Source organism: Coregonus lavaretus (genome assembly GCF_964263955.1).
Source record: "Coregonus lavaretus genome assembly, chromosome: 10".
NCBI classification, from domain to species: Eukaryota; Metazoa; Chordata; class Actinopteri; order Salmoniformes; family Salmonidae; genus Coregonus; species Coregonus lavaretus.
In genome coordinates this window covers 44223010-44242039 of record NC_139997.1, presented here as the reverse complement: position 1 = coordinate 44242039, position 19030 = coordinate 44223010, and the positions used below count along the sequence as shown (strand labels likewise).

General features: G+C 43.3%; 1 protein-coding gene across 1 annotated transcript; it reads right to left on the bottom strand.

Annotated features, from left to right (window-relative positions):
* Nucleotides 1–584: 584 nt before the first annotated feature.
* LOC311136264 (eukaryotic peptide chain release factor subunit 1-like) lies at nt 585–16785 on the bottom strand. The gene is made up of 11 exons (XM_084170395.1): nt 16661–16785; nt 16208–16324; nt 10813–10988; nt 10438–10577; nt 10045–10183; nt 9756–9946; nt 9500–9629; nt 7563–7745; nt 2522–2586; nt 2150–2297; nt 585–1171 (listed from the first exon to the last, which is right to left on the bottom strand). Exons 2-11 carry the CDS (start codon nt 16291–16293, stop codon nt 1089–1091), a joined length of 1341 nt encoding a protein of 446 aa, XP_084026521.1. The 5' UTR covers nt 16294–16324; nt 16661–16785; the 3' UTR covers nt 585–1088.
* Between the last annotated feature and the right edge of the window lie 2245 nt (nt 16786–19030).

Below are 19030 nucleotides of genomic sequence, written 5' to 3'. Positions count from 1 at the left end.
ATAGCCAATCAACCAAACTCACTCAGGCAATCCGAGCCAGTACAGTTGTTCACATCCAGTACAATCAATCATACTCAAAATAATAAAACTGACAGGTTTCTATTGATGTCGATAGAACTACAGATGAGTACTCATACCAGTAATATGCCTGGAAGTCAAGCCACACAAAACTGCCAGGCAACAACCATACTGGCTCTCAGATTGGTCAGTTTCTGTCACTGTGCAATTCAGACAATCAATCACAGTTAACATTGGACACAGATGTCTCTGGGGAATATGAAAGTATGCGTGGTGCACAGCACTGAGGGCATGGTTCATTATGCTGAAGGAGACAGAGTGGTGACGGTGTGTGGTATTCAAGGCAATATAAAAACAGACGATGTAGCTGTACAATCCTAAATCTCAGCTCTGGGCAGTCTGTATGAGTAATAAAGGACACAGGTCCTTGAAATGAAAACAGGTTCAAGAGAACAGTATAGGCTCAGAGTACAGCACCTGTAACAGTGGATACATTACCAGAGGGGAAGCTGGGACAAAACAAAGCAGGTACTGAAATAAAGATAGGATGAGACAGGAGGCTGGGACAGGGTATGGAATAGTCAAGCAGTTCCAATTTAATTATTATTTCCCTGCCCACTACATACATTTGATTTTAAAAAGGAAAACAAAATAATCAGAATCTCATAAAACACAACAGCAGCAGATACCAGTAAAAAAAAGACAAAAAGAAAGATGGGGAAATTTAGTTGGGAAGAAGAAAGTAGGGCGTGATGAGAAAAACAGGTTTCTATCAGTGTGGCCTAGAGCGGGCCGAGCAGGCAGGAGGAGCGTGGCCTTGCTGTCAGTCACTTTGAATCAGTCATTAAGTGGAGAGGAACAAACCAAGACGAGCTCCATCCGACCAGGAGATGGAGTCGCTGCTTCAAGTCAGGGATACATTGATTTACAGTATCACGTCCATCTCTTTTGTTTGAAGGTCTGGGTCTCCCTCCTGACGACTTTCTTTCCCTCCACCAGTCTCGTCGGTCAAATCAGGGAAAGCCTTCTAATTGATTAATTTATTGTTTCCTCGCGTCAGTCTCGACCACCTAGTAATCATCCAAATCAAATAACTCATTGTCTTCTCCTTGGTACTCTATGGCCTGGAAATCCACCCTGTACCGCAAGATCCCTGTGGAGAGTAAATAAAAGGAATAATCAGTTTTACACTGAACAAAAATATAAACATTACATGTAAAGTGTTGGTCCCTTGTTTCATGAGCTAAAATAAAAGATCCCAGAAATCCATATGCACAAAAAGCTTATTTCTCTCAAATGTTGTGCACAAATTTGTTTACATCCTTGTTAGTGAGCATTTCTCCTTTGCCAAGATAATCCATCCACCTGACAGATGTGGCATATCAATAAGCTGATTAAACAGCATGATCATTACACAGGTGCACCTTGTGCTGGGGACAATAAAAGGCCACTAAAATGTGCAGTTTTGTCCCACAACAAAATGCCACAGATGTCTCAAGTTTTGAGGGAGCGTACAATTGGCATGTGGACTGCAGGAATGTCCACCAGAGCGGTTGCCAGATAATTGAATGTTCATTTCTCTACTATAAGCCACCTCCGTTGTTTTTGAGAATTTTGCAGTACGTCCAACCGGCCTGACAACCGCAGACCATGTGTATGGTATCATGTGGGCGAGTGGTTTGCTGATGTCAATGTTGTAAACAGAGTGCCCCATGGTGGGGTTATGGTATGGGCAGGCATAAGCTACGGACAACAAACTGCATTTTACCAATGTTCATTTGAATGCACAGAGATACTGTGACGAGATCCTGAGGCCTATTGTGAGGCCCATTTTTTTAAAGGTATCTGTGACCAACAGATTCATATCTGTATTCCCAGCCATGTGAAATCCATAGATTAAGGCCTAATACATTTATTTCAATTGACTGATTTCCTTATATGAACTAACTCAGTAAAATCTTTGAAATTATTGCATGTTGAATTAATATTTTTGTTCAGTATAGTTACTCTGCAGAGGTGCATTACACTGCCAATCTACACTGACATTTTTTATTTATTCACATGAAACCAGAATAAAACGCCCCCAAAATAGTAAAATAATTTTGTTATGAATGTATAATTAAACCCTTACCACCAATTCCACCAAAGCCTTTGACAAACTGTGATCCTTCTTGGCTCTTGTCAGTGACAATCTCCAGACAGGCTCCAAACTTCTTATAGCTGTTGGCGAACCATTCAAGTAATGGCAGGCTCTCGATCAGCTCATGGTCCTGGCCAGTCTGTAGAAATACACCCACACCCAAAAAGTTGATCAGGGAAAATTGGAAGAGATCCGTTTGTGATGAGAATTCCCCACGTAAAAAAGTGGAGGATGCGAACACAGGAAGTAGATATAATTTATCTTAAATTTAGCTTACATCACATTTTATAAGATCTGGGACCACAACAGAAATTCCTTCATACACTTGTGTTGGTTATGGAAAGAGAATAACTTCTCACTGACCTCTTTGTCTGTGAAGTGAGACTTGTCTTTCTCCTGCTCTGGCGTCAAATACAAAGTCTTCTCATCTGGATCAGTAGAAGAAGAGGTTGAACAGAACAGAGGGGCAAGAAATAAAGATGTGTTAAGACAAATCAAATCAAATTTTATTTGCCACATGTGCCAAATACAACAGGTGTAGACATTACCGTGAAATGTTTACTTACGGCCCTTAATCAACAATGCATTTATTTCTTAATAAAAAAAGTAAAATAAAACAAAAAAAGTGTTGGAAAAAAAAGATAGCAGAAAAAAAAGAAAAACAACAGTAGGGAGGCTATATACAGGGGGATCCCGGTGCAGAGTCAATGTGCGGGGGCACCGGCTAGTTGAGGTAATACAGTGGGGAAAAAAGTATTTAGTCAGCCACCAATTGTGCAAGTTCTCCCACTTAAAAAGACAAGAGGGGCCTGTAATTTTCATCATAGGTACACGTCAACTATGACAGACAAATTGAGAAGAAAAAATCCAGAAAATCACATTGTAGGATTTTTAGTGAATTTATTTGCAAATTATGGTGGAAAATAAGTATTTGGTCACCTACAAACACAAGCAAGATTTCTGGCTCTCACAGACCTGTAACTTCTTCTTTAAGAGGTTCCTCTGTCCTCCACTCGTTACCTGTATTAATGGCACCTGTTTGAACTTGTTATCAGTATAAAAGACACCTGTCCACAACCTCAAACAGTCACACTCCAAACTCCACTATGGCCAAGACCAAAGAGCTGTCAAAGGACACCAGAAACAAAATTGTAGACCTGCACCAGGCTGGGAAGACTGAATCTGCAATAGGTAAGCAGCTTGGTTTGAAGAAATCAACTGTGGGAGCAATTATTAGGAAATGGAAGACATACAAGACCACTGATAATCTCCCTCGATCTGGGGCTCCACGCAAGATCTCACCCCGTGGGGTCAAAATGATCACAAGAACGGTGAGCAAAAATCCCAGAACCACACGGGGGGACCTAGTGAATGACCTGCAGAGAGCTGGGACCAAAGTAACAAAGCCTACCATCAGTAACACACTACGCTGCCAGGGACTCAAATCCTGCAGTGCAAGACGTGTCCCCCTGCTTAAGCCAGTACATGTCCAGGCCCGTCTGAAGTTTGCTAGAGTGCATTTGGATGATCCAGAAGAGGATTGGGAGAATGTCATATGGTCAGATGAAACCAAAATAGAACTTTTTGGTAAAAACTCAACTCGTCGTGTTTGGAGGAAAAAGAATGCTGAGTTGCATCCAAAGAACACCATACCTACTGTGAAGCATGGGGGTGGAAACATCATGCTTTGGGGCTGTTTTTCTGCAAAGGGACCAGGACGACTGATCCGTGTAAAAGAAAGAATGAATGGGGCCATGTATCGTGAGATTTTGAGTGAAAACCTCCTTCCATCAGCAAGGGCATTGAAGATGAAACGTGGCTGGGTCTTTCAGCATGACAATGATCCCAAACACACCGCCCGGGCAACGAAGGAGTGGCTTCGTAAGAAGCATTTCAAGGTCCTGGAGTGGCCTAGCCAGACTACAGATCTCAACCCCATAGAACATCTTTGGAGGGAGTTGAAAGTCCGTGTTGCCCAGCGACAGCCCCAAAAAATCACTGCTCTAGAGGAATGGGCCAAAATACCAGCGACAGTGTGTGAAAACCTTGTGAAGACTTACAGAAAACGTTTGACCCGTTTCATTGCCAACAAAGGGTATATAACAAAGTTGAGAAACTTTTGTTATTGACCAAATACTTATTTTCCACCATAATTTGCAAATAAATTCATAAAAAATCCACCAATGTGATTTTCTGGATTTTTTTCCCTCATTTTGTCTGTCATAGTTGACGTGTACCTATGATGAAAATTACAGGCCTCTCTCATCTTTTTAAGTGGGAGAACTTGCACAATTGGTGGCTGACTAAATACTTTTTTTCCCCACTGTATGTACATGTGGGTGGAGTTAGTGACTATGCATAAATAATTAACAGAGTAGCAGCAGCGTAAAAAGATGGGGTGGGGGTGCAAATAGTCCGGGTAGCCATGATTAGCTGTTCAGGAGTCTTATGGCTTGGGGGTAGAAGCTGTTGAGAAGACTTTTGGACCTAGACTTGGCACTCCGGTACCGCTTGCCGTGCGGAGAACAGTCTATGACTAGGGTGGCTGGAGTCTGACAATTTTGAGGGCCTTCCTCTGACACCGCCTGGTATAGAGGTCCTGGATGGCAGGAAGCTTGGCCCCAGTGATGTACTGGGCCGTACGCACTACCCTCTGTAGTGCCTTGCGGTCGGAGGCCGAGCAGTTGCCATACCAGGCGGTGATGCAACCAGTCAGGATGCGCTCGATGGTGCAGCTGTAGAACTTTGAGGATCTGAGGACCCATGCCAAATCTTTTCAGTCTCCTGAGGGGGAACAGGCTTTGTCGTGCCCTCTTCACGACGGTCTTGGTATGTTTGGACCATGATAGTTCGTTGGTGATGTGGACACCAAGGAACTTGAAGCTCTCAACCTGTTCCACTTCAGCCCCTTCGATGAGAATGGGGGCGTGTTCAGTCCTCTTTTTTCCCCTGTAGTCCACATTCATCTCCTTTGTCTTGGTCACGTTGAGGGAGAGGTTGTTATCCTGGCACCACACGGCCAGGTCTCTGACCTCCTCCCTATAGGCTGTCTCATCGTTGTCGGTGATCAGGCCTACCACTGTTCTGTCGTCGGCAAACTTAATGATGGTGTTGGAGTCGTGCCTGGCCATGCAGTCATGGGTGAACAGGGAGTACAGGAGGGGACTGAGCACGCACCCCTGAGGGGCCCCCGTGTTGAGGATCAGCGTGGCAGATGTGTTGTTACCTACCCTTACCACCTGTGGGCGGCCCGTCAGGAAGTCCAGGATCCAGTTGCAGAGGGAGGTGTTTAATCCCAGGATCCTTAGCTTAGTGATGAGCTTTGAGGGCACTATGGTGTTGAACGCTGAGCTGTAGTCAATGAATAGCATTCTCACGTAGGTGTTCCTCTTGTCCAGGTGGGAAAGGGCAGTGTGGAGTGCAATAAAGATTGCATCATCTGTGGATCTGTTGGGGCGGTATGCAAATTATGGTGGGTCTAGGGTTTCTGGGATAATGGTGTTGATGTGATCCATGACCAGCCTTTCAAAGCACTTCATGGCTACAGACGTCAGTGCTACGGGTCGGTAGTCATTTAGGCAGGTTATCTTAGAGTCCTTGGGCACGGGGACTATGGTGGTCTGCTTGAAACATGTTGGTATTACAGACATGTTGAAAATGTCCGTGAAGACACTTGCCAGTTGATCAGCACATGCTCGGAGTACACGTCATGGTAATCCTTCTGGCCCTGCGGCCTTGTGAATGTTGACCTGCTTAAAAGTCTTATTCACATCAGCTACGGAGAGCATGATCAGATAGTCATCCGGAACAGCTGGTGCTCTCTTGCATACTTCAGTGTTGCTTGCCTCGAAGCGAGCATAGAAGTGGGTTAGCTCGTCTGGTAGGCTTGTCTCACTGGGCAGCTTGCGGCTGTGCTTCCCTTTGTAGTCTGTAAAAGTTTTCAAGCCCTGCCACATCCGACGAGCGTCAGAGCCGGTGTAGTACGATTCAATCTTAGTCCTGTATTGAATCTTTGCCTGTTTGATGGTTCGTCGGGGGGCATAGCGGGATTTCTTATAAGCATCCGGGTTAGAGTCCCACTCCTTGAAAGTGGCAGCTCTACCCATTAGCTCAGTGCGGATGTTGCCTGTAATCCATGGCTTCTGGTTGGGGTATGTACGTTCGGTCACTGTGGGGACGACGTCATCGATGCACTTATAGATGAAGCCAGTGACTGATGGTGTACTCCTCAATGCTATCTGAAGAATCCCGGAACATGTTCCAGTCTGTGCTAGCAAAACAGTCCTGTAGCTTAGCATCAGCGTCATTTGACCACTTCCTTATTAACCGAGTCACTGGTGCTTCCTACTTTGGTTTTTGCTTATAAGCAGGAATCAGGAGGATAGAGTTATTTGCCAAATGGAGGGCGAGGGAGAGCTTTGTATGCATCTTTGTGTGTGGAGTAAAGCTGGTCTAGAGTTTTTTTTTTCCCCTCTGGTTGCACATTTAACATGCTGGTAGAAATTAGGTAGAACGGATTTAAGTTTCCCTGCATTAAAGTCCCCGGCCACTAGGAGCACTGCCTCTGGATGAGCGTTTTCCTGTTTAGTTATGGCCTTATACAGCTCATTAAGTGCAATCTTAATGCCAGCATTGGTTTGTGGTGGTAAATAGACAGCTATGAAAAATATAGATGAAAACTCTTGATAAATAGTGTGGTCGACAGCTTATCATAAGGTACTCTACCTCAGGCGAGCAAAACCTCGAGACTTCCTTAGTATTTGATTTTGTGCACCAGCTGTTGTTTACAAATATACACAGACTGCCACCCCTTGTCTTACCAGAGTCAGCCGTTCTATCCTGCCGATGTAGCGTATAGCCCGCTAGCTGTATGTTGTCCATGTAGTCGTTAAGCCACGACTCGGTGAAACATAAGATATTACAGTTTTTAATGTCCCGTTGGTAGGATAAGCGCAATCGTAGGTCATCTAATTTATTTTACAATGACTGAAGATTGGCTAATAGGATTGATGGAAAAGGCAGTTTACTCGCTCGCCGTCAGATCCTTACGAGGCACCCCGACCTACGTCCACGTTATATCAGTCTCTTTCTCCTGCGAATGACAGGGATTTGGGCCTTGTCGGGTGTCTGTAGGATATCCTTCGCGGCCGCCTCGTTGAAAAAAAAATATTCTTCAAATACGAGGTGAGTAATCACTGTCCTGATATCCAGAAGCGCTTTTTGGTTATAAGAGACGATGGCAGAAACATTATGTACAGAATAAATTACAAATAACGGGAAAAAACACACATAATAGTACAATTGGTTAGAGGGCAGTAAAAAGGCAGCCATCTTCTCCAGTGCCATCATATCATCCCTCAACTGGATGCATTTTGTATAGTGTGTGCCGCACACATTTACATACCTGTACCCTTCTCCGCCATAGCAAGTCCCTCTGCTCCGTGGCATCGTAGGATGTATCTCATGGTATCCAGGTTCTCATAGACAATCAAGATCTCAACAGCACCCATTTCCATGGCTTTCAGTGTGTCTTCCACCCCAAAGCAGTACTTCCCCGTATCCTGGCTGATCTCATCAAAGTATCGTCCTGGGAGAAAAGGTCCTCTATGTTACCAATATGACAACAGCATGGATAATGTCTATCCCAGAATGACACTCAAGCACTCGACAGATACAGTGAGGGGAAAAAAGTATTTGATCCCCTGCAGATTTTGTACGTTTGCCCACTGACAAAGAAATGATCAGTCTATAATTTTAATGGTGGGTTTATTTGAACAGTGAGAGACAGAATAACAAAAAAAAATCCAGAAAAACGCATGTCAAAAATGTTATGAATTGATTTGCATTTAAATGAGGGAAATAAGTATTTGACCCCTCTACAAAACATGACTCAGTACTTGGTGGCAAAACCCTTGTTGGCAATCACAGAGGTCAAACGTTTCTTGTAGTTGGCCACCAGGTTTGCACACATCTCAGGAGGGATTTTGTCCCACTCCTCTTTGCAGATCTTCTCCAAGTCATTAAGGTTTCGAGGCTGACGTTTGGCAACTGGAACCTTTAGCTCCCTCCACAGATTTTCTATGGGATTAAGGTCTGAAGACTGGCTAGGCCACTCCAGGACCTTAATGTGCTTCTTCTTGAGCCACTCCTTTGTTGCCTTGGCCGTGTGTTTTGGGTCATTGTCATGCTGGAATACCCATCCACGACCCATTTTCAATGCCCTGGCTGAGGGAAGGAGGTTCTCACCCAAGATTTGACGGTACATGGCCCCGTCCATCGTCCCTTTGATGCGGTGAAGTTGTCCTGTCCCCTTAGCAGAAAAACACCCCCAAAGCATAATGTTTCCACCTCCATGTTTGACGGTGGGGATGGTGTTCTTGGGGTCATAGGCAGCATTCCTCCTCCTCCAAACACGCCGAGTTGAGTTGATGCCAAAGAGCTCGATTTTCTTCTCATCTGACCACAACACTTTCACCCAGTTCTCCTCTGAATCATTCAGATGTTCATTGGCAAACTTCAGACAGGCATGTATGTATATGTGCTTTCTTGAGCAGGGGGACCTTGCGGGCGCTGCAGGATTTCAGTCCTTCACGGCGTAGTGTGTTACCAATTGTTTTCTTGGTGACTATGGTCCCAGCTGCCTTGAGATCATTGACAAGATCCTCCCGTGTAGTTCTGGGCTGATTCCTCACCGTTCTCATGATCATTGCAACTCCACGAGGTGAGATCTTGCATGGAGCCCCAGGCCAAGGGAGATTGACAGTTCATTTGTGTTTCTTCCATTTGCGAATAATTGCACCAACTGTTGTCACCTTCTCACCAAGCTGCTTGGCGATGGTCTTGTAGCCCATTCCAGCCTTGTGTAGGTCTACAATCTTGTCCCTGACATCCTTGGAAAGCTCTTTGGTCTTGGCCATGGTGGAGAGTTTGGAATCTGATTGATTGATCGCTTCTGTGGACAGGTGTCTTTTATACAGATAACAAGCTGAGATTAGGAGCACTCCCTTTAAGAGTCTGCTCCTAATCTCAGCTCGTTACCTGTATAAAAGACACCTGGGAGCCAGAAATCTTTCTGATTGAGAGGGGGTCAAATACTTATTTCCCTCATTAAAATGCAAATCAATTAATAACATTTTTGACATGCGTTTACTGGATTTGTTGTTGTTATTCTGTCTCTCACTGTTTAAATAAACCTACCATTAAAATTATAGACTGATCATTTCTTTGTCAGTGGGAAAACGTACAAAATCAGCACGGGATCAAATACTTTTTTCCCCTCACTGTATCGGAGTAGACATTCACACAAATGAACAACAGATCAGCTGTACTGTATGCAAGTACCTATTAGTTTCTTCTCCTGGATGAATTTCACATTGGTAAGCACTTCTGCGGACAGTTCAATGGCTTGGTTGAACCCATTCTCCCCACCATATGATATGTCAACCAGCTTCAGGATCTTTGCTTGTAGCCTCTGCATGGACACGAGTCAGACATAATCAGTCAACAAACAAATCACATATAAGCCATATAACGCTACAATGGCAATGCTGACAATGGCACCAGAAAGACCTGGAATGGTGGGTCTGGAGATACTGACCGGGTCAAACATGTCTGACTGGCTGAGCTCCGTCTTGAAGTCAGCTGAACCAGCTAAGACCATGCCTGCTACGTTGACCTTGTCGTTGCACAAGAAAAGCGTGGCCGCCGTCTCTGCCACCTTTCGCACGTAGTTGTGTCTCTTCTCCATCCTCAAACGAGCAAAACGCAAGGCAGACTGTCCTCCTCTGCCTGAAAGAGAACCGTTTGTTATACATGGTTGTGTGTGGACAGGCTGGCTGTAATTCTGTTCATGAGTGTATATTGTATGAGAATGTAAGGTTTTTAACCGTGCTTCTTGGGTAGGTCCACAGTGAACTTGTGCAGCACCTCCCTGGTGTTGCCCTGTAAAGTTCCGAAGAGGGCACCACTTCCATCAATCACAATGAAACCAAACTTGCTGTCATCTGAGAGCAATGCTGTAAGAGCCTGGGAGAGAGACAAAAAAAATGCTATCTAATTAGAAATGTGGTCAATATTTTGACTATGCCTAACTTCACGCTACACACACAAAGGCAAGTAACACAAAAACAAGCAACACAGAATCTTCATACCATCAGAAGTGTTTTGTTCCAATAGGGCAATGCAATCCAAAACTCAGGATTTCCCAGTCAAATAAGCCCATGGGGAAAGATCTAGTGAGGTGGGAAAATAATGGACAGAGGGGTATTGAACAACCTTACCTCTGTGTGGAACTTGTTGTCACAGAGATACAGAGAAGTGTTGATGGGTTTAAAAGGCTCAAAGTCAATATTGACTTTTTTCTCTTTGCCCTCGTCAGTCACAATGGTGCCACAGTACACAACCAAGCCGTTGGGAGGCACTGCAGGGTAAAAAAAAGAAGTTAGCTCTCAGAGATCACTAGAATGAAATGAGAAATGGCCATAACCATTAACAGTATGAAAAAAATAATGTATGCCCTCACTAACTGTAAGTCGCTCTGGATAAGAGCGTCTGCTAAATGACTAAAATGTAAATGTAAAATAACCCAGCCAGGACCACCCCAAATTACTTAATACAGGAGAGATAGGGTGTAACTAATGACTTCACACACACACCTTTATGGTAGAGTTTGAGTCTCTGCTGTACAGAGGTGATGGCTCCAAGCACAGAGAGCCTGTTGACTCTGCTTTTAATGTTGGATGCAGTGCCAAACTCATCAGCCAACATCTTGGCCACTCTGGAGATCTGGTCCTTAGGTGGGATGATCAAGGAGATCATACTTGTGCCATTCCTGAGAGGAGATCAATTGCATTAAACCCACTTTAAAAGCACAAGGCATATTCTAGCACTTCCTTTGAGTTGTAAACTAAGTTGCTCAGTAACTCAGGCGAAATGATGTCTGCAAGCGATTTATTGAAACACCACACATTGAGACAACTTTGTAAAAACAGGAACCACAGGTTATGGCTTGCTTAACCTGCCCTTCATGTAGATGTGTCCTGTTTACCCAAGCATGTCCTTCTCATACAGGTATAGCATCAATCCCGACTGCTCTAAGGCAAGTTATGACAGGTTGTCAGATGAGGACATTACTACAGTAGGTGAAGGTCACGCCATGGCTAGCATCTACATTAACAAACATTTTTATGGAGTTACAAATGCTCTCAACATAAGAATGTGAGCAGTATTAATATTCTGGTTTCTGCAAACGCTTTTAAAAATCAGGTAGGTCTACAGAAAGTGCACTCAACACAAGATAATTAACATCAATCAGATCAAGCTTGCAGGGAACATAGCTAAGCCCAGCAGCGATCTCCCCCCAGATAGATGTATGTATGCATACACACACACACACACACTACGAGTCAAAAGTTTAGACAAACCTACTCATTCAAGAGTTTTTCTTTATTTTTATATTGTGGAATAATATAAGACATCACAACTATGAAATAACACATATGGAATCATGTAGTAACCAAAAAAAGTGTTAAACAAATCAAATTATATTTTTTATTTGAGATTCTTCAAATAGCCACCCTTTGCCTTGACAGCTTTGCACACTCTTGGCATTCTCTCAACCAGTTTCATAAGATAGTCACCTGGAATGTATTTCAATTAACAGTTGTGCCTTCTTAATGCGTTTGAGTCAATCAGTTGTGTTGTGACAAGGTGGGGGGGTTTACAGAAGATAGCCCTATTTGGTAAAAGACCAAGTCCATATTATGGCAAGAAATGCTCAAATAAGCAAAGAGAAATGACAGTCCATCATTACTTTAAGACATGAAGGTCAGTCAATACAGAACATTTCAAGAACTTTGAAAGTTTCAAGTGCAGTCGCAAAAACCAAGCGCTATGATCAAACTGGCTCTCATGAGGACCACCACAGAAATGGAAGACCCAGAGTTACCTCTGCTGCAGAGGATAAATTCATTAGAGTTACCAGCCTCAGAAATTGCAGCCCAAATAAATGCTTCAGAGTTCAAGTCACAGACACATCTCAACATCAACTGTTCAGAGGGGACTGTGTAAATCTGGACGTCATGGTCGAATTGCTGCAAAGAAACCACTACTAAAGGACACCAATAAGAAGAAGAGACCTGCTTGGGCCAAGAAACACGAGCAATGGACATTAGACCAGTGGAAATGTGTCCTTTGGTCTGGAGTCCAAATTGGAGATTTTGGGTTCCAACCGCCGTGTCTTTGTGAGACGCGGTGTGGGTGAATGGATTATCTCTGCATGTGTAGTGCCCACCGTAAAGCATGGAGGAGGTGTTATGGTGTGGGGGTGCTTTGCTGGTGACACTGTCTGTGATTTATTTAGAATTCAAGGCACACTTACCCAGCATGGCTCCCACAGCATTCTGCAGCGATACGCCATCCCATCTGGTTTGGGCTTAGTGGGACTATCATTTGTTTTTCAACAGGACAATGACCAAACACACCTCCAGGCTGTGTAAGGGCTATTTTACCAAGGAGAGTGATGGAGTGCTGCATCAGGTGACCTGGCCTGCACAATCCCCCGACCTCAACCCAATTGAGCTGGTTTGGGATTAGTCGGATGACAGATCGAAGGAAAAGCATCCAACAAGTGCTAAGCAAATGTGGGAACTCCTTCAAGACTGTTGGAAAATAATTCCAGGTGAAACTGGTTGAGAGAATGCCAAGAGTGTGCAACGCTGTCATCAAGGCAAAGGGTGGCTATTTGAAGAATCAGGGGGCCAGTATGAAAATGTATGCACTCACTAACTGTAAGTCGCTCTGGATAAGAGTGTCTGCTAAATGACTAAAATGTGTTATTTCATAGTTTTGATGTCTTCACTATTATTCTACAATGTAGAAAATAGTCAAAATAAAGAAAAACCCTTGAATGAGTAGGTGTGTCCAAACTTGACTGGTACTGTATGTATCCATGTATGTATACACACACGACCAAAAGTATGTGGACATCTGCTTGTCAAACATCTCATTCCAAAATCATGGGCATGAATATGGAGTTGGTCCCCCTTTGCTGCTATAAGCAGCCTCCACTCTTCTGGGAAGGCTTTTCACTCGATGTTGGAACATTGCTGCTGGGACTTGCTTCCATTCAGCCACAACAACATTAGTGATGTTGGGCTATTAGGCCTGGCTCGCAGTCTGCGTTCCAATTCATCCTAAAAGTGTTCAATGGGGTTGAGGTCAGGGTTCTGTGCAGGCCAATCACGTTCTTCCACATCGATCTCGACAAACCATTTCTGTATGGACCTCGCTTTGTGCACAGGGGCATTATCATGCTGAAACAGGAAAGGGCCTTCCCCAAACTGTTGCCACAAAGTTGGGAGCACAGAATAGTCTAGAATGTCATTGTATGCTGTAGCGTTAAGATTTCCCTTCACTGGAACTAAGGGGCCTAGCCCGAAACATGAAAAACAGCCCCAGACCATTATTCCTCCTCCACCACACTTAACAGTTGGCACTGTGCAGTCGGGCAGGTAATGTTCTCCTGGCATTCGCCAAACCCAGATTTGTCCATCAGATCCCAGATGGTGAAGCATGATTCATCTCTCCAGAGAACATGTTTATACTGCTCCCGAGTCCAATGGCAGCGAGCTTTACACCACTCCAGCCAATGATTGGCATTGCACATGGTGATCTTAGGCTTGTGTGCGGCTGCTCGGCCGTGGAAACCCATTTCATGAAGCTACCGAAGAACAGTTCTTGTGCTGACGTTGCTTCCAGAGGCAGTTTGGAACTCGGTAGTGAGTGTTGCAACAGAGGACAGACGGTTTTTACGAGCTTCAGCACTCGGCGGTCCCGTTCTGTGAGCTTGTGTGGCCTACCACTTTGCGGCTGAGCTGTTGTTGCTCCTAGACATTTCCACTTCACAATAACAGCACTTCAGTTGACTGGAGAAGTCATGGTCTGTGGTTCCTGTATAGTCCAGTGGGTCAAGTTGTTTAATGAGTTTACAAACTACTGTGACCTTCACCAGGCCTAAGCGCCCAACATCAGTGTCCGACCTCACTAATGCTTGTGGCTGAATGGAAGCAAGTCCCCGCAGCAATGTTCCAACATCGAGTGGAAAGCCTTCCCAGAAGAGTGGAGGCTGTTATAGCAGCAAAGGGCGGACCAACTCCATATTAATTCCTATGATTTTGGAATGAGATGTTCGATGAGCAGGTGTCTACATACATTTGGTCATGTAGTCTTTTTGTAGGTATTTGTCAGTGCTTTAATGCAACACTAACAAATAATTGTTTAAATATATTTCATGCAAAAAAAAATATTTGTGCTTGGTGATGGAGTCACAGCTGCCCAGAAATGAAACAATATCTTCCTTTACATAAGATTGATGCATTTTGAGTCCCAATCAGGATCCAGAGATCACTTTATTGCAATATGCTATTTTGCACGTTTTTAACTCAGTTACCAGCCAACTCAGTTACCGGACATCTTTGGATGATCTGTATTTTCATGATGAAATATTGCATTAAATTATACCAGAATTGGTGTTGATATCATCAACTAAGTACTTTATTAGCTGATATGTTACATTAATGGACTATCACTAAAGAACCGCATGTTATGCAGGTTTGCATATACCCCCCCACCCCAAAATAGATGTTAACTGGCTGTGACTCCATTACCAAGCAGAGATTTTTTGGCATGAAAGGTATTTGAACAATTACTTGTTAGTATTGTATTAAAGCACTAACACATACCTACAAAACCATACATGGCATTAAGACTTGGCCCCGATTATAAGAAAATATGGCAGTTTTTTATAGTGGGAGTGTGACCTTGCCCAAGTAGTATTTCCAAGTTTTTTTGGTTTTGACCACCATGTTGACAATACAAACTTGTCGCTGTACCTAGTCAAGGGGGTTAAAGTCACAGTAGTTTGTGCACTGAGTAAACTCATTAAACAACTTGACCCACTGGACTATACAGGAACCACAGGCCATGACCTGTTTACCCAAGCATGTCCTTTTCATACAACTATAGCATCAAACCCGACTGCTCTAAGGCAAGCTCTTATGACAGGTTCAGATGAGGACATTACTACAGGCCTAATGGGAGTGTGACCTTGCCCGTCTTCATATTTCCACCTTTTTGTTTTGACCATCATGTTGACAATACAAACTTGTTGCTGTTCCTAGTCAAGGGGGTGAAGGTCACAGTAGTTTGTGCACTGACTTAACTCATTAAACAATATGACCCACTGGACTATATAGATAACCACCCAGGGCGAAAGAGTGCTCATGCACAGGACAGGTGTGGAATGTAGCTAAGTGAAGTACCTGAAAATTTGATGCAGGGTCAAGCAGGTGAAGTAAGGCTTAGGTATTGCTTGACCCTTTGCTCTAAAATGAACTACATCATCAGCAACTCTGGCTGAGTGACAGGTCTATTCCCAGCTATTAAAGGCCTATTTAAGCGACACTGACTGGTTAAGACCGTCAGTGAAAACCTGCCACGAAAGTACATCACATTTTACTTTAAAGCAGCAAACGTTTGTCCACTGTCACTCAAATAAATGTAATATAAAAACTAGCTAGATATGGTTGGGCATCAGTTATGTGCTTGTTATATCAAAACAACGTGTACTAACTGTAAGTCGCTCTGGATAAGAGCGTCTGCTAAATGACTAAAATGTAGATTCGGATTGTATTATCAGCTAGCTAGCTGTGAATGTCAGATACCACTAGTACGTATTGCAAGCTTGGTTGCTGAATGTAAAGAAGCCATTACACAACTAATAGCAAGCTAGCTAACGTTACGAAACGTAGATCAATGCCAAGTGATCTAGCTGGTTAGCTAACTAGCTAGTTATGCGTTGAAATAAATACTAAAACTATTAACGCCACTTGCTAGCTAGCTAATGTTAATTTGTACGGGCCTTGTAATAGCTTCCAGATAGGTAGTAGCTAGTTAGCTACTAAGCTAGCAATAGCTAGCCCCTTGTTTAGTGGTTCAATGTGATGAAGAAAGTCACTGACAACCCCATGCACTTGTCATGTCCATACGTACCCCCGAGCAGCTTCCAGACTTTTGATCAACTTCTTTATCTTCCATATCTCCACGTTCCTATCCGCTGCGTTGGGGTCGTCCGCCATTTCTTCCGCTGGCGCTGTGTCTATTCAGGACCTGGAACAGTAGTAGTAGCAGCATGAAAATATGGACTGCGATAACGAGTTAACACGGGCAGCTTGTGGTAAGGCTCAAGACAAATATAGCAACATAAAAATTATCGAACTATTTCCACAATAGCAAGGACGATAATATTGGCCCAACTGGTCTAGTAAGCAACCGGGTGGTGTGCCTGTCTCGGTTGGAAAATCCTCTGGCTTTTAAATCCTACTCAGGCCCTAGAGTCCACCTGCTCAAATATTGCTGAATAATGTCAAAGTGATTAGAAACATAATGATGCATATGGACCAAATCCCTAAAAATGACCACACCAAAACACGCAACTGTACTTGCCCCAAAGCGCCGTTCGGTCTGCACTTTATCTCTCAAATGACAGCTATTTAGCTAGTTGTTGTCAGCCCTGACGTTGTTGAGATCTACTCAAGCCGGTTTGTTCTTGCTAGTACGCATGGTGCGATGGGGCCTCATGTCATGTTGGGGAGGCGGTCGGAATAATTCCGGTTGAGGATCACTTCCTGGAAACGCCATAGTTACGGTTGATTTGGAGATTTTTCATTGGGCTAAACAGTGTGGGTGTGGAGCAGAGAAAAATACCAATGGCAATACCAATGGTTTCCATTAGTTACCACAGCCACAAAGTCAAATACGCTATATCGTAAAGATTTATGAAAACAAAAATGTGCTTTTTGTTCTTAATTTAAGGTTAGGGTTAGGCATAAGGTTAGCAGTGTGGTTGAGGTTAGGGTTAGTTTTAAAACCCAATTTTAAGAAGAGTAATCAATGTGCTCGTTTGTGTGGTAAGGCTGAAGCAACCGACTCAGAGCCGGCACCACAGGTTCAAAAGTGGTGTGGCAAAATTCATACGTCTTTTCGGGGTGTTTTTCCTGATCTCTTGACCTGGTCAGGTAAAACTCTGGGTTCTATTCATAAGCTATGACAGGGTCCAATGTTAACTTTTTTTCTCATTGGCCCGAACACAATTTCTACTGGCCTTGACATGTTTTTTTTGTTTTTTAATTTAATGCATTGGGGTCATGAAGGGCCTATAGAGCGCAATAGTAATGGCGTCTTTTTGTAGGCACTAACTCTGCCACGGCTTGTTGGCCAAGGCCCATGGGGAAAATAATGGAGTTTCTGTAGGGTTTTTGGATAAAAGCCGAAAAATAAGGTCTGTGGTAATACGTTTTGTTCTATGTGATCATCTTAATCAGCTATGTGAATTTTGAAGCATTTATGTAATTAAATAAAGCACATAAAACACATAAAGGCTTTACCACAGGAGGTTGGGGGCACCTTAATTGGGGAGGACGGCTAGTGGTGATGGCTGGAGCGGATTTTGTGGAATGGTATCAAACAAATGGTTTCTATGTGTTTTTATTTTATTTATTTAACCTTTATTTAACCAGGTAAGCCAATTGAAAACAATAAGTTCTCATTTACAACTGCGACCTGGCCAAGATAAAGCAAAGCAGTGCGATAAAAAAACAACAACACAGAGTTACATATGGGATAAACAAAACGTACAGTCAATAACACAATAGAAAATCTATATACAGTGTGTGCAAATGTAGAAAGTTATGGAGGTAAGGCAATAAATAGACCATAGTGCAAAATAATTACAATTTAGTATTAACACTGGAATGATAGATTGTGATAGATGTGGTCCTCTGTAGCTCAGCTGGTAGAGCACGGCGCTTGTAACGCCAAGGTAGTGGGTTCGATCCCCGGGACCACCCATACACAAAAATGTATGCACGCACGACTGTAAGTCGCTTTGGATAAAAGCGTCTGCTAAATGGCATATTATATTATATTATATAGATGTGCAGAAGATAATGTGCAAATAGCGATACTGGGGTGCAAATGAGCAAAATAAATAACAATATGGGGATGAGGTAGTTGGGTGGGCTAATTACAGATGGGCTGTGTACAGGTGCAGTGATCGGTAAGCTGCTCTGACAACTGATGCTTAAAGTTAGTGAGGAAGATAAGAGTCTCCAGCTTCAGAGATTTTTGCAGTTCATTCCAGTCATTGGCAGCAGAGAACTGGAAGGAATGGCGGCCAAAGGAGGTGTTGGCTTTGGGGATGACTAGTGAGTTTGATGCCATTCCATTTGATGCTTTCCAGCCATTATTAGGAGCCGTCCTCCCTTCAGCAGCCTCCACTGGGCTTTACAATGCATAAAGGTCATATTAACTGACTGATATTATCTCATAGAACAAAAGGTATAAGATATCTTAAGCAGGTGTTAACCTCAGACATTCTTTTCGGCGTTTATGCCAAAACCCTATTCTTTCCCCATACATTTTCCCTATAGGGATGGCTGAACGAACCAGAGGTAACTCATTTCTGGTTTTTAGGACTACAAGCTGTCGAGCTCTATAGGTTGGCAAGCTCTATAGGTTGGCATGCATTCTCTCTATATGCAGTTATTAATAGGCTATATTTGGTTATTATGATATGTATTAGCTGTTTAATATAATTTAGCAATGTAAGTCATTACTCTATTTTTTGAAAAATTGTATTAATTACATTCAGTTTTGTTTCTAAAGTATGTAATTTTTAGAATATTTTTTTATTTCTCAAAATAGGACGCTACCACTTTAAGACAATTGCGATCCAAGGTTTTGACCTTGCTACAGGTTTCCACTAGATAGCACAGCCACAAAGTCAACATTGGCTATATCATAAAAATGTATGAA

Coding starts and splice junctions, on each gene's coding strand:
- LOC311136264 (XM_084170395.1), bottom strand. CDS start 16,293: ATGGCGGACGACCCCAACGCAGCGGATAGGAACGTGGAGATATGGAAG. Junction 10,578..10,812: donor ACTCAAACTCTACCATAAAG/GTGTGTGTGTGA, acceptor TTTACCCTGCAG/TGCCTCCCAACGGCTTGGTT. Junction 7,746..9,499: donor CCAGGAGAAGAAACTAATAG/GTACTTGCATAC, acceptor CTTTTCTCCCAG/GACGATACTTTGATGAGATC.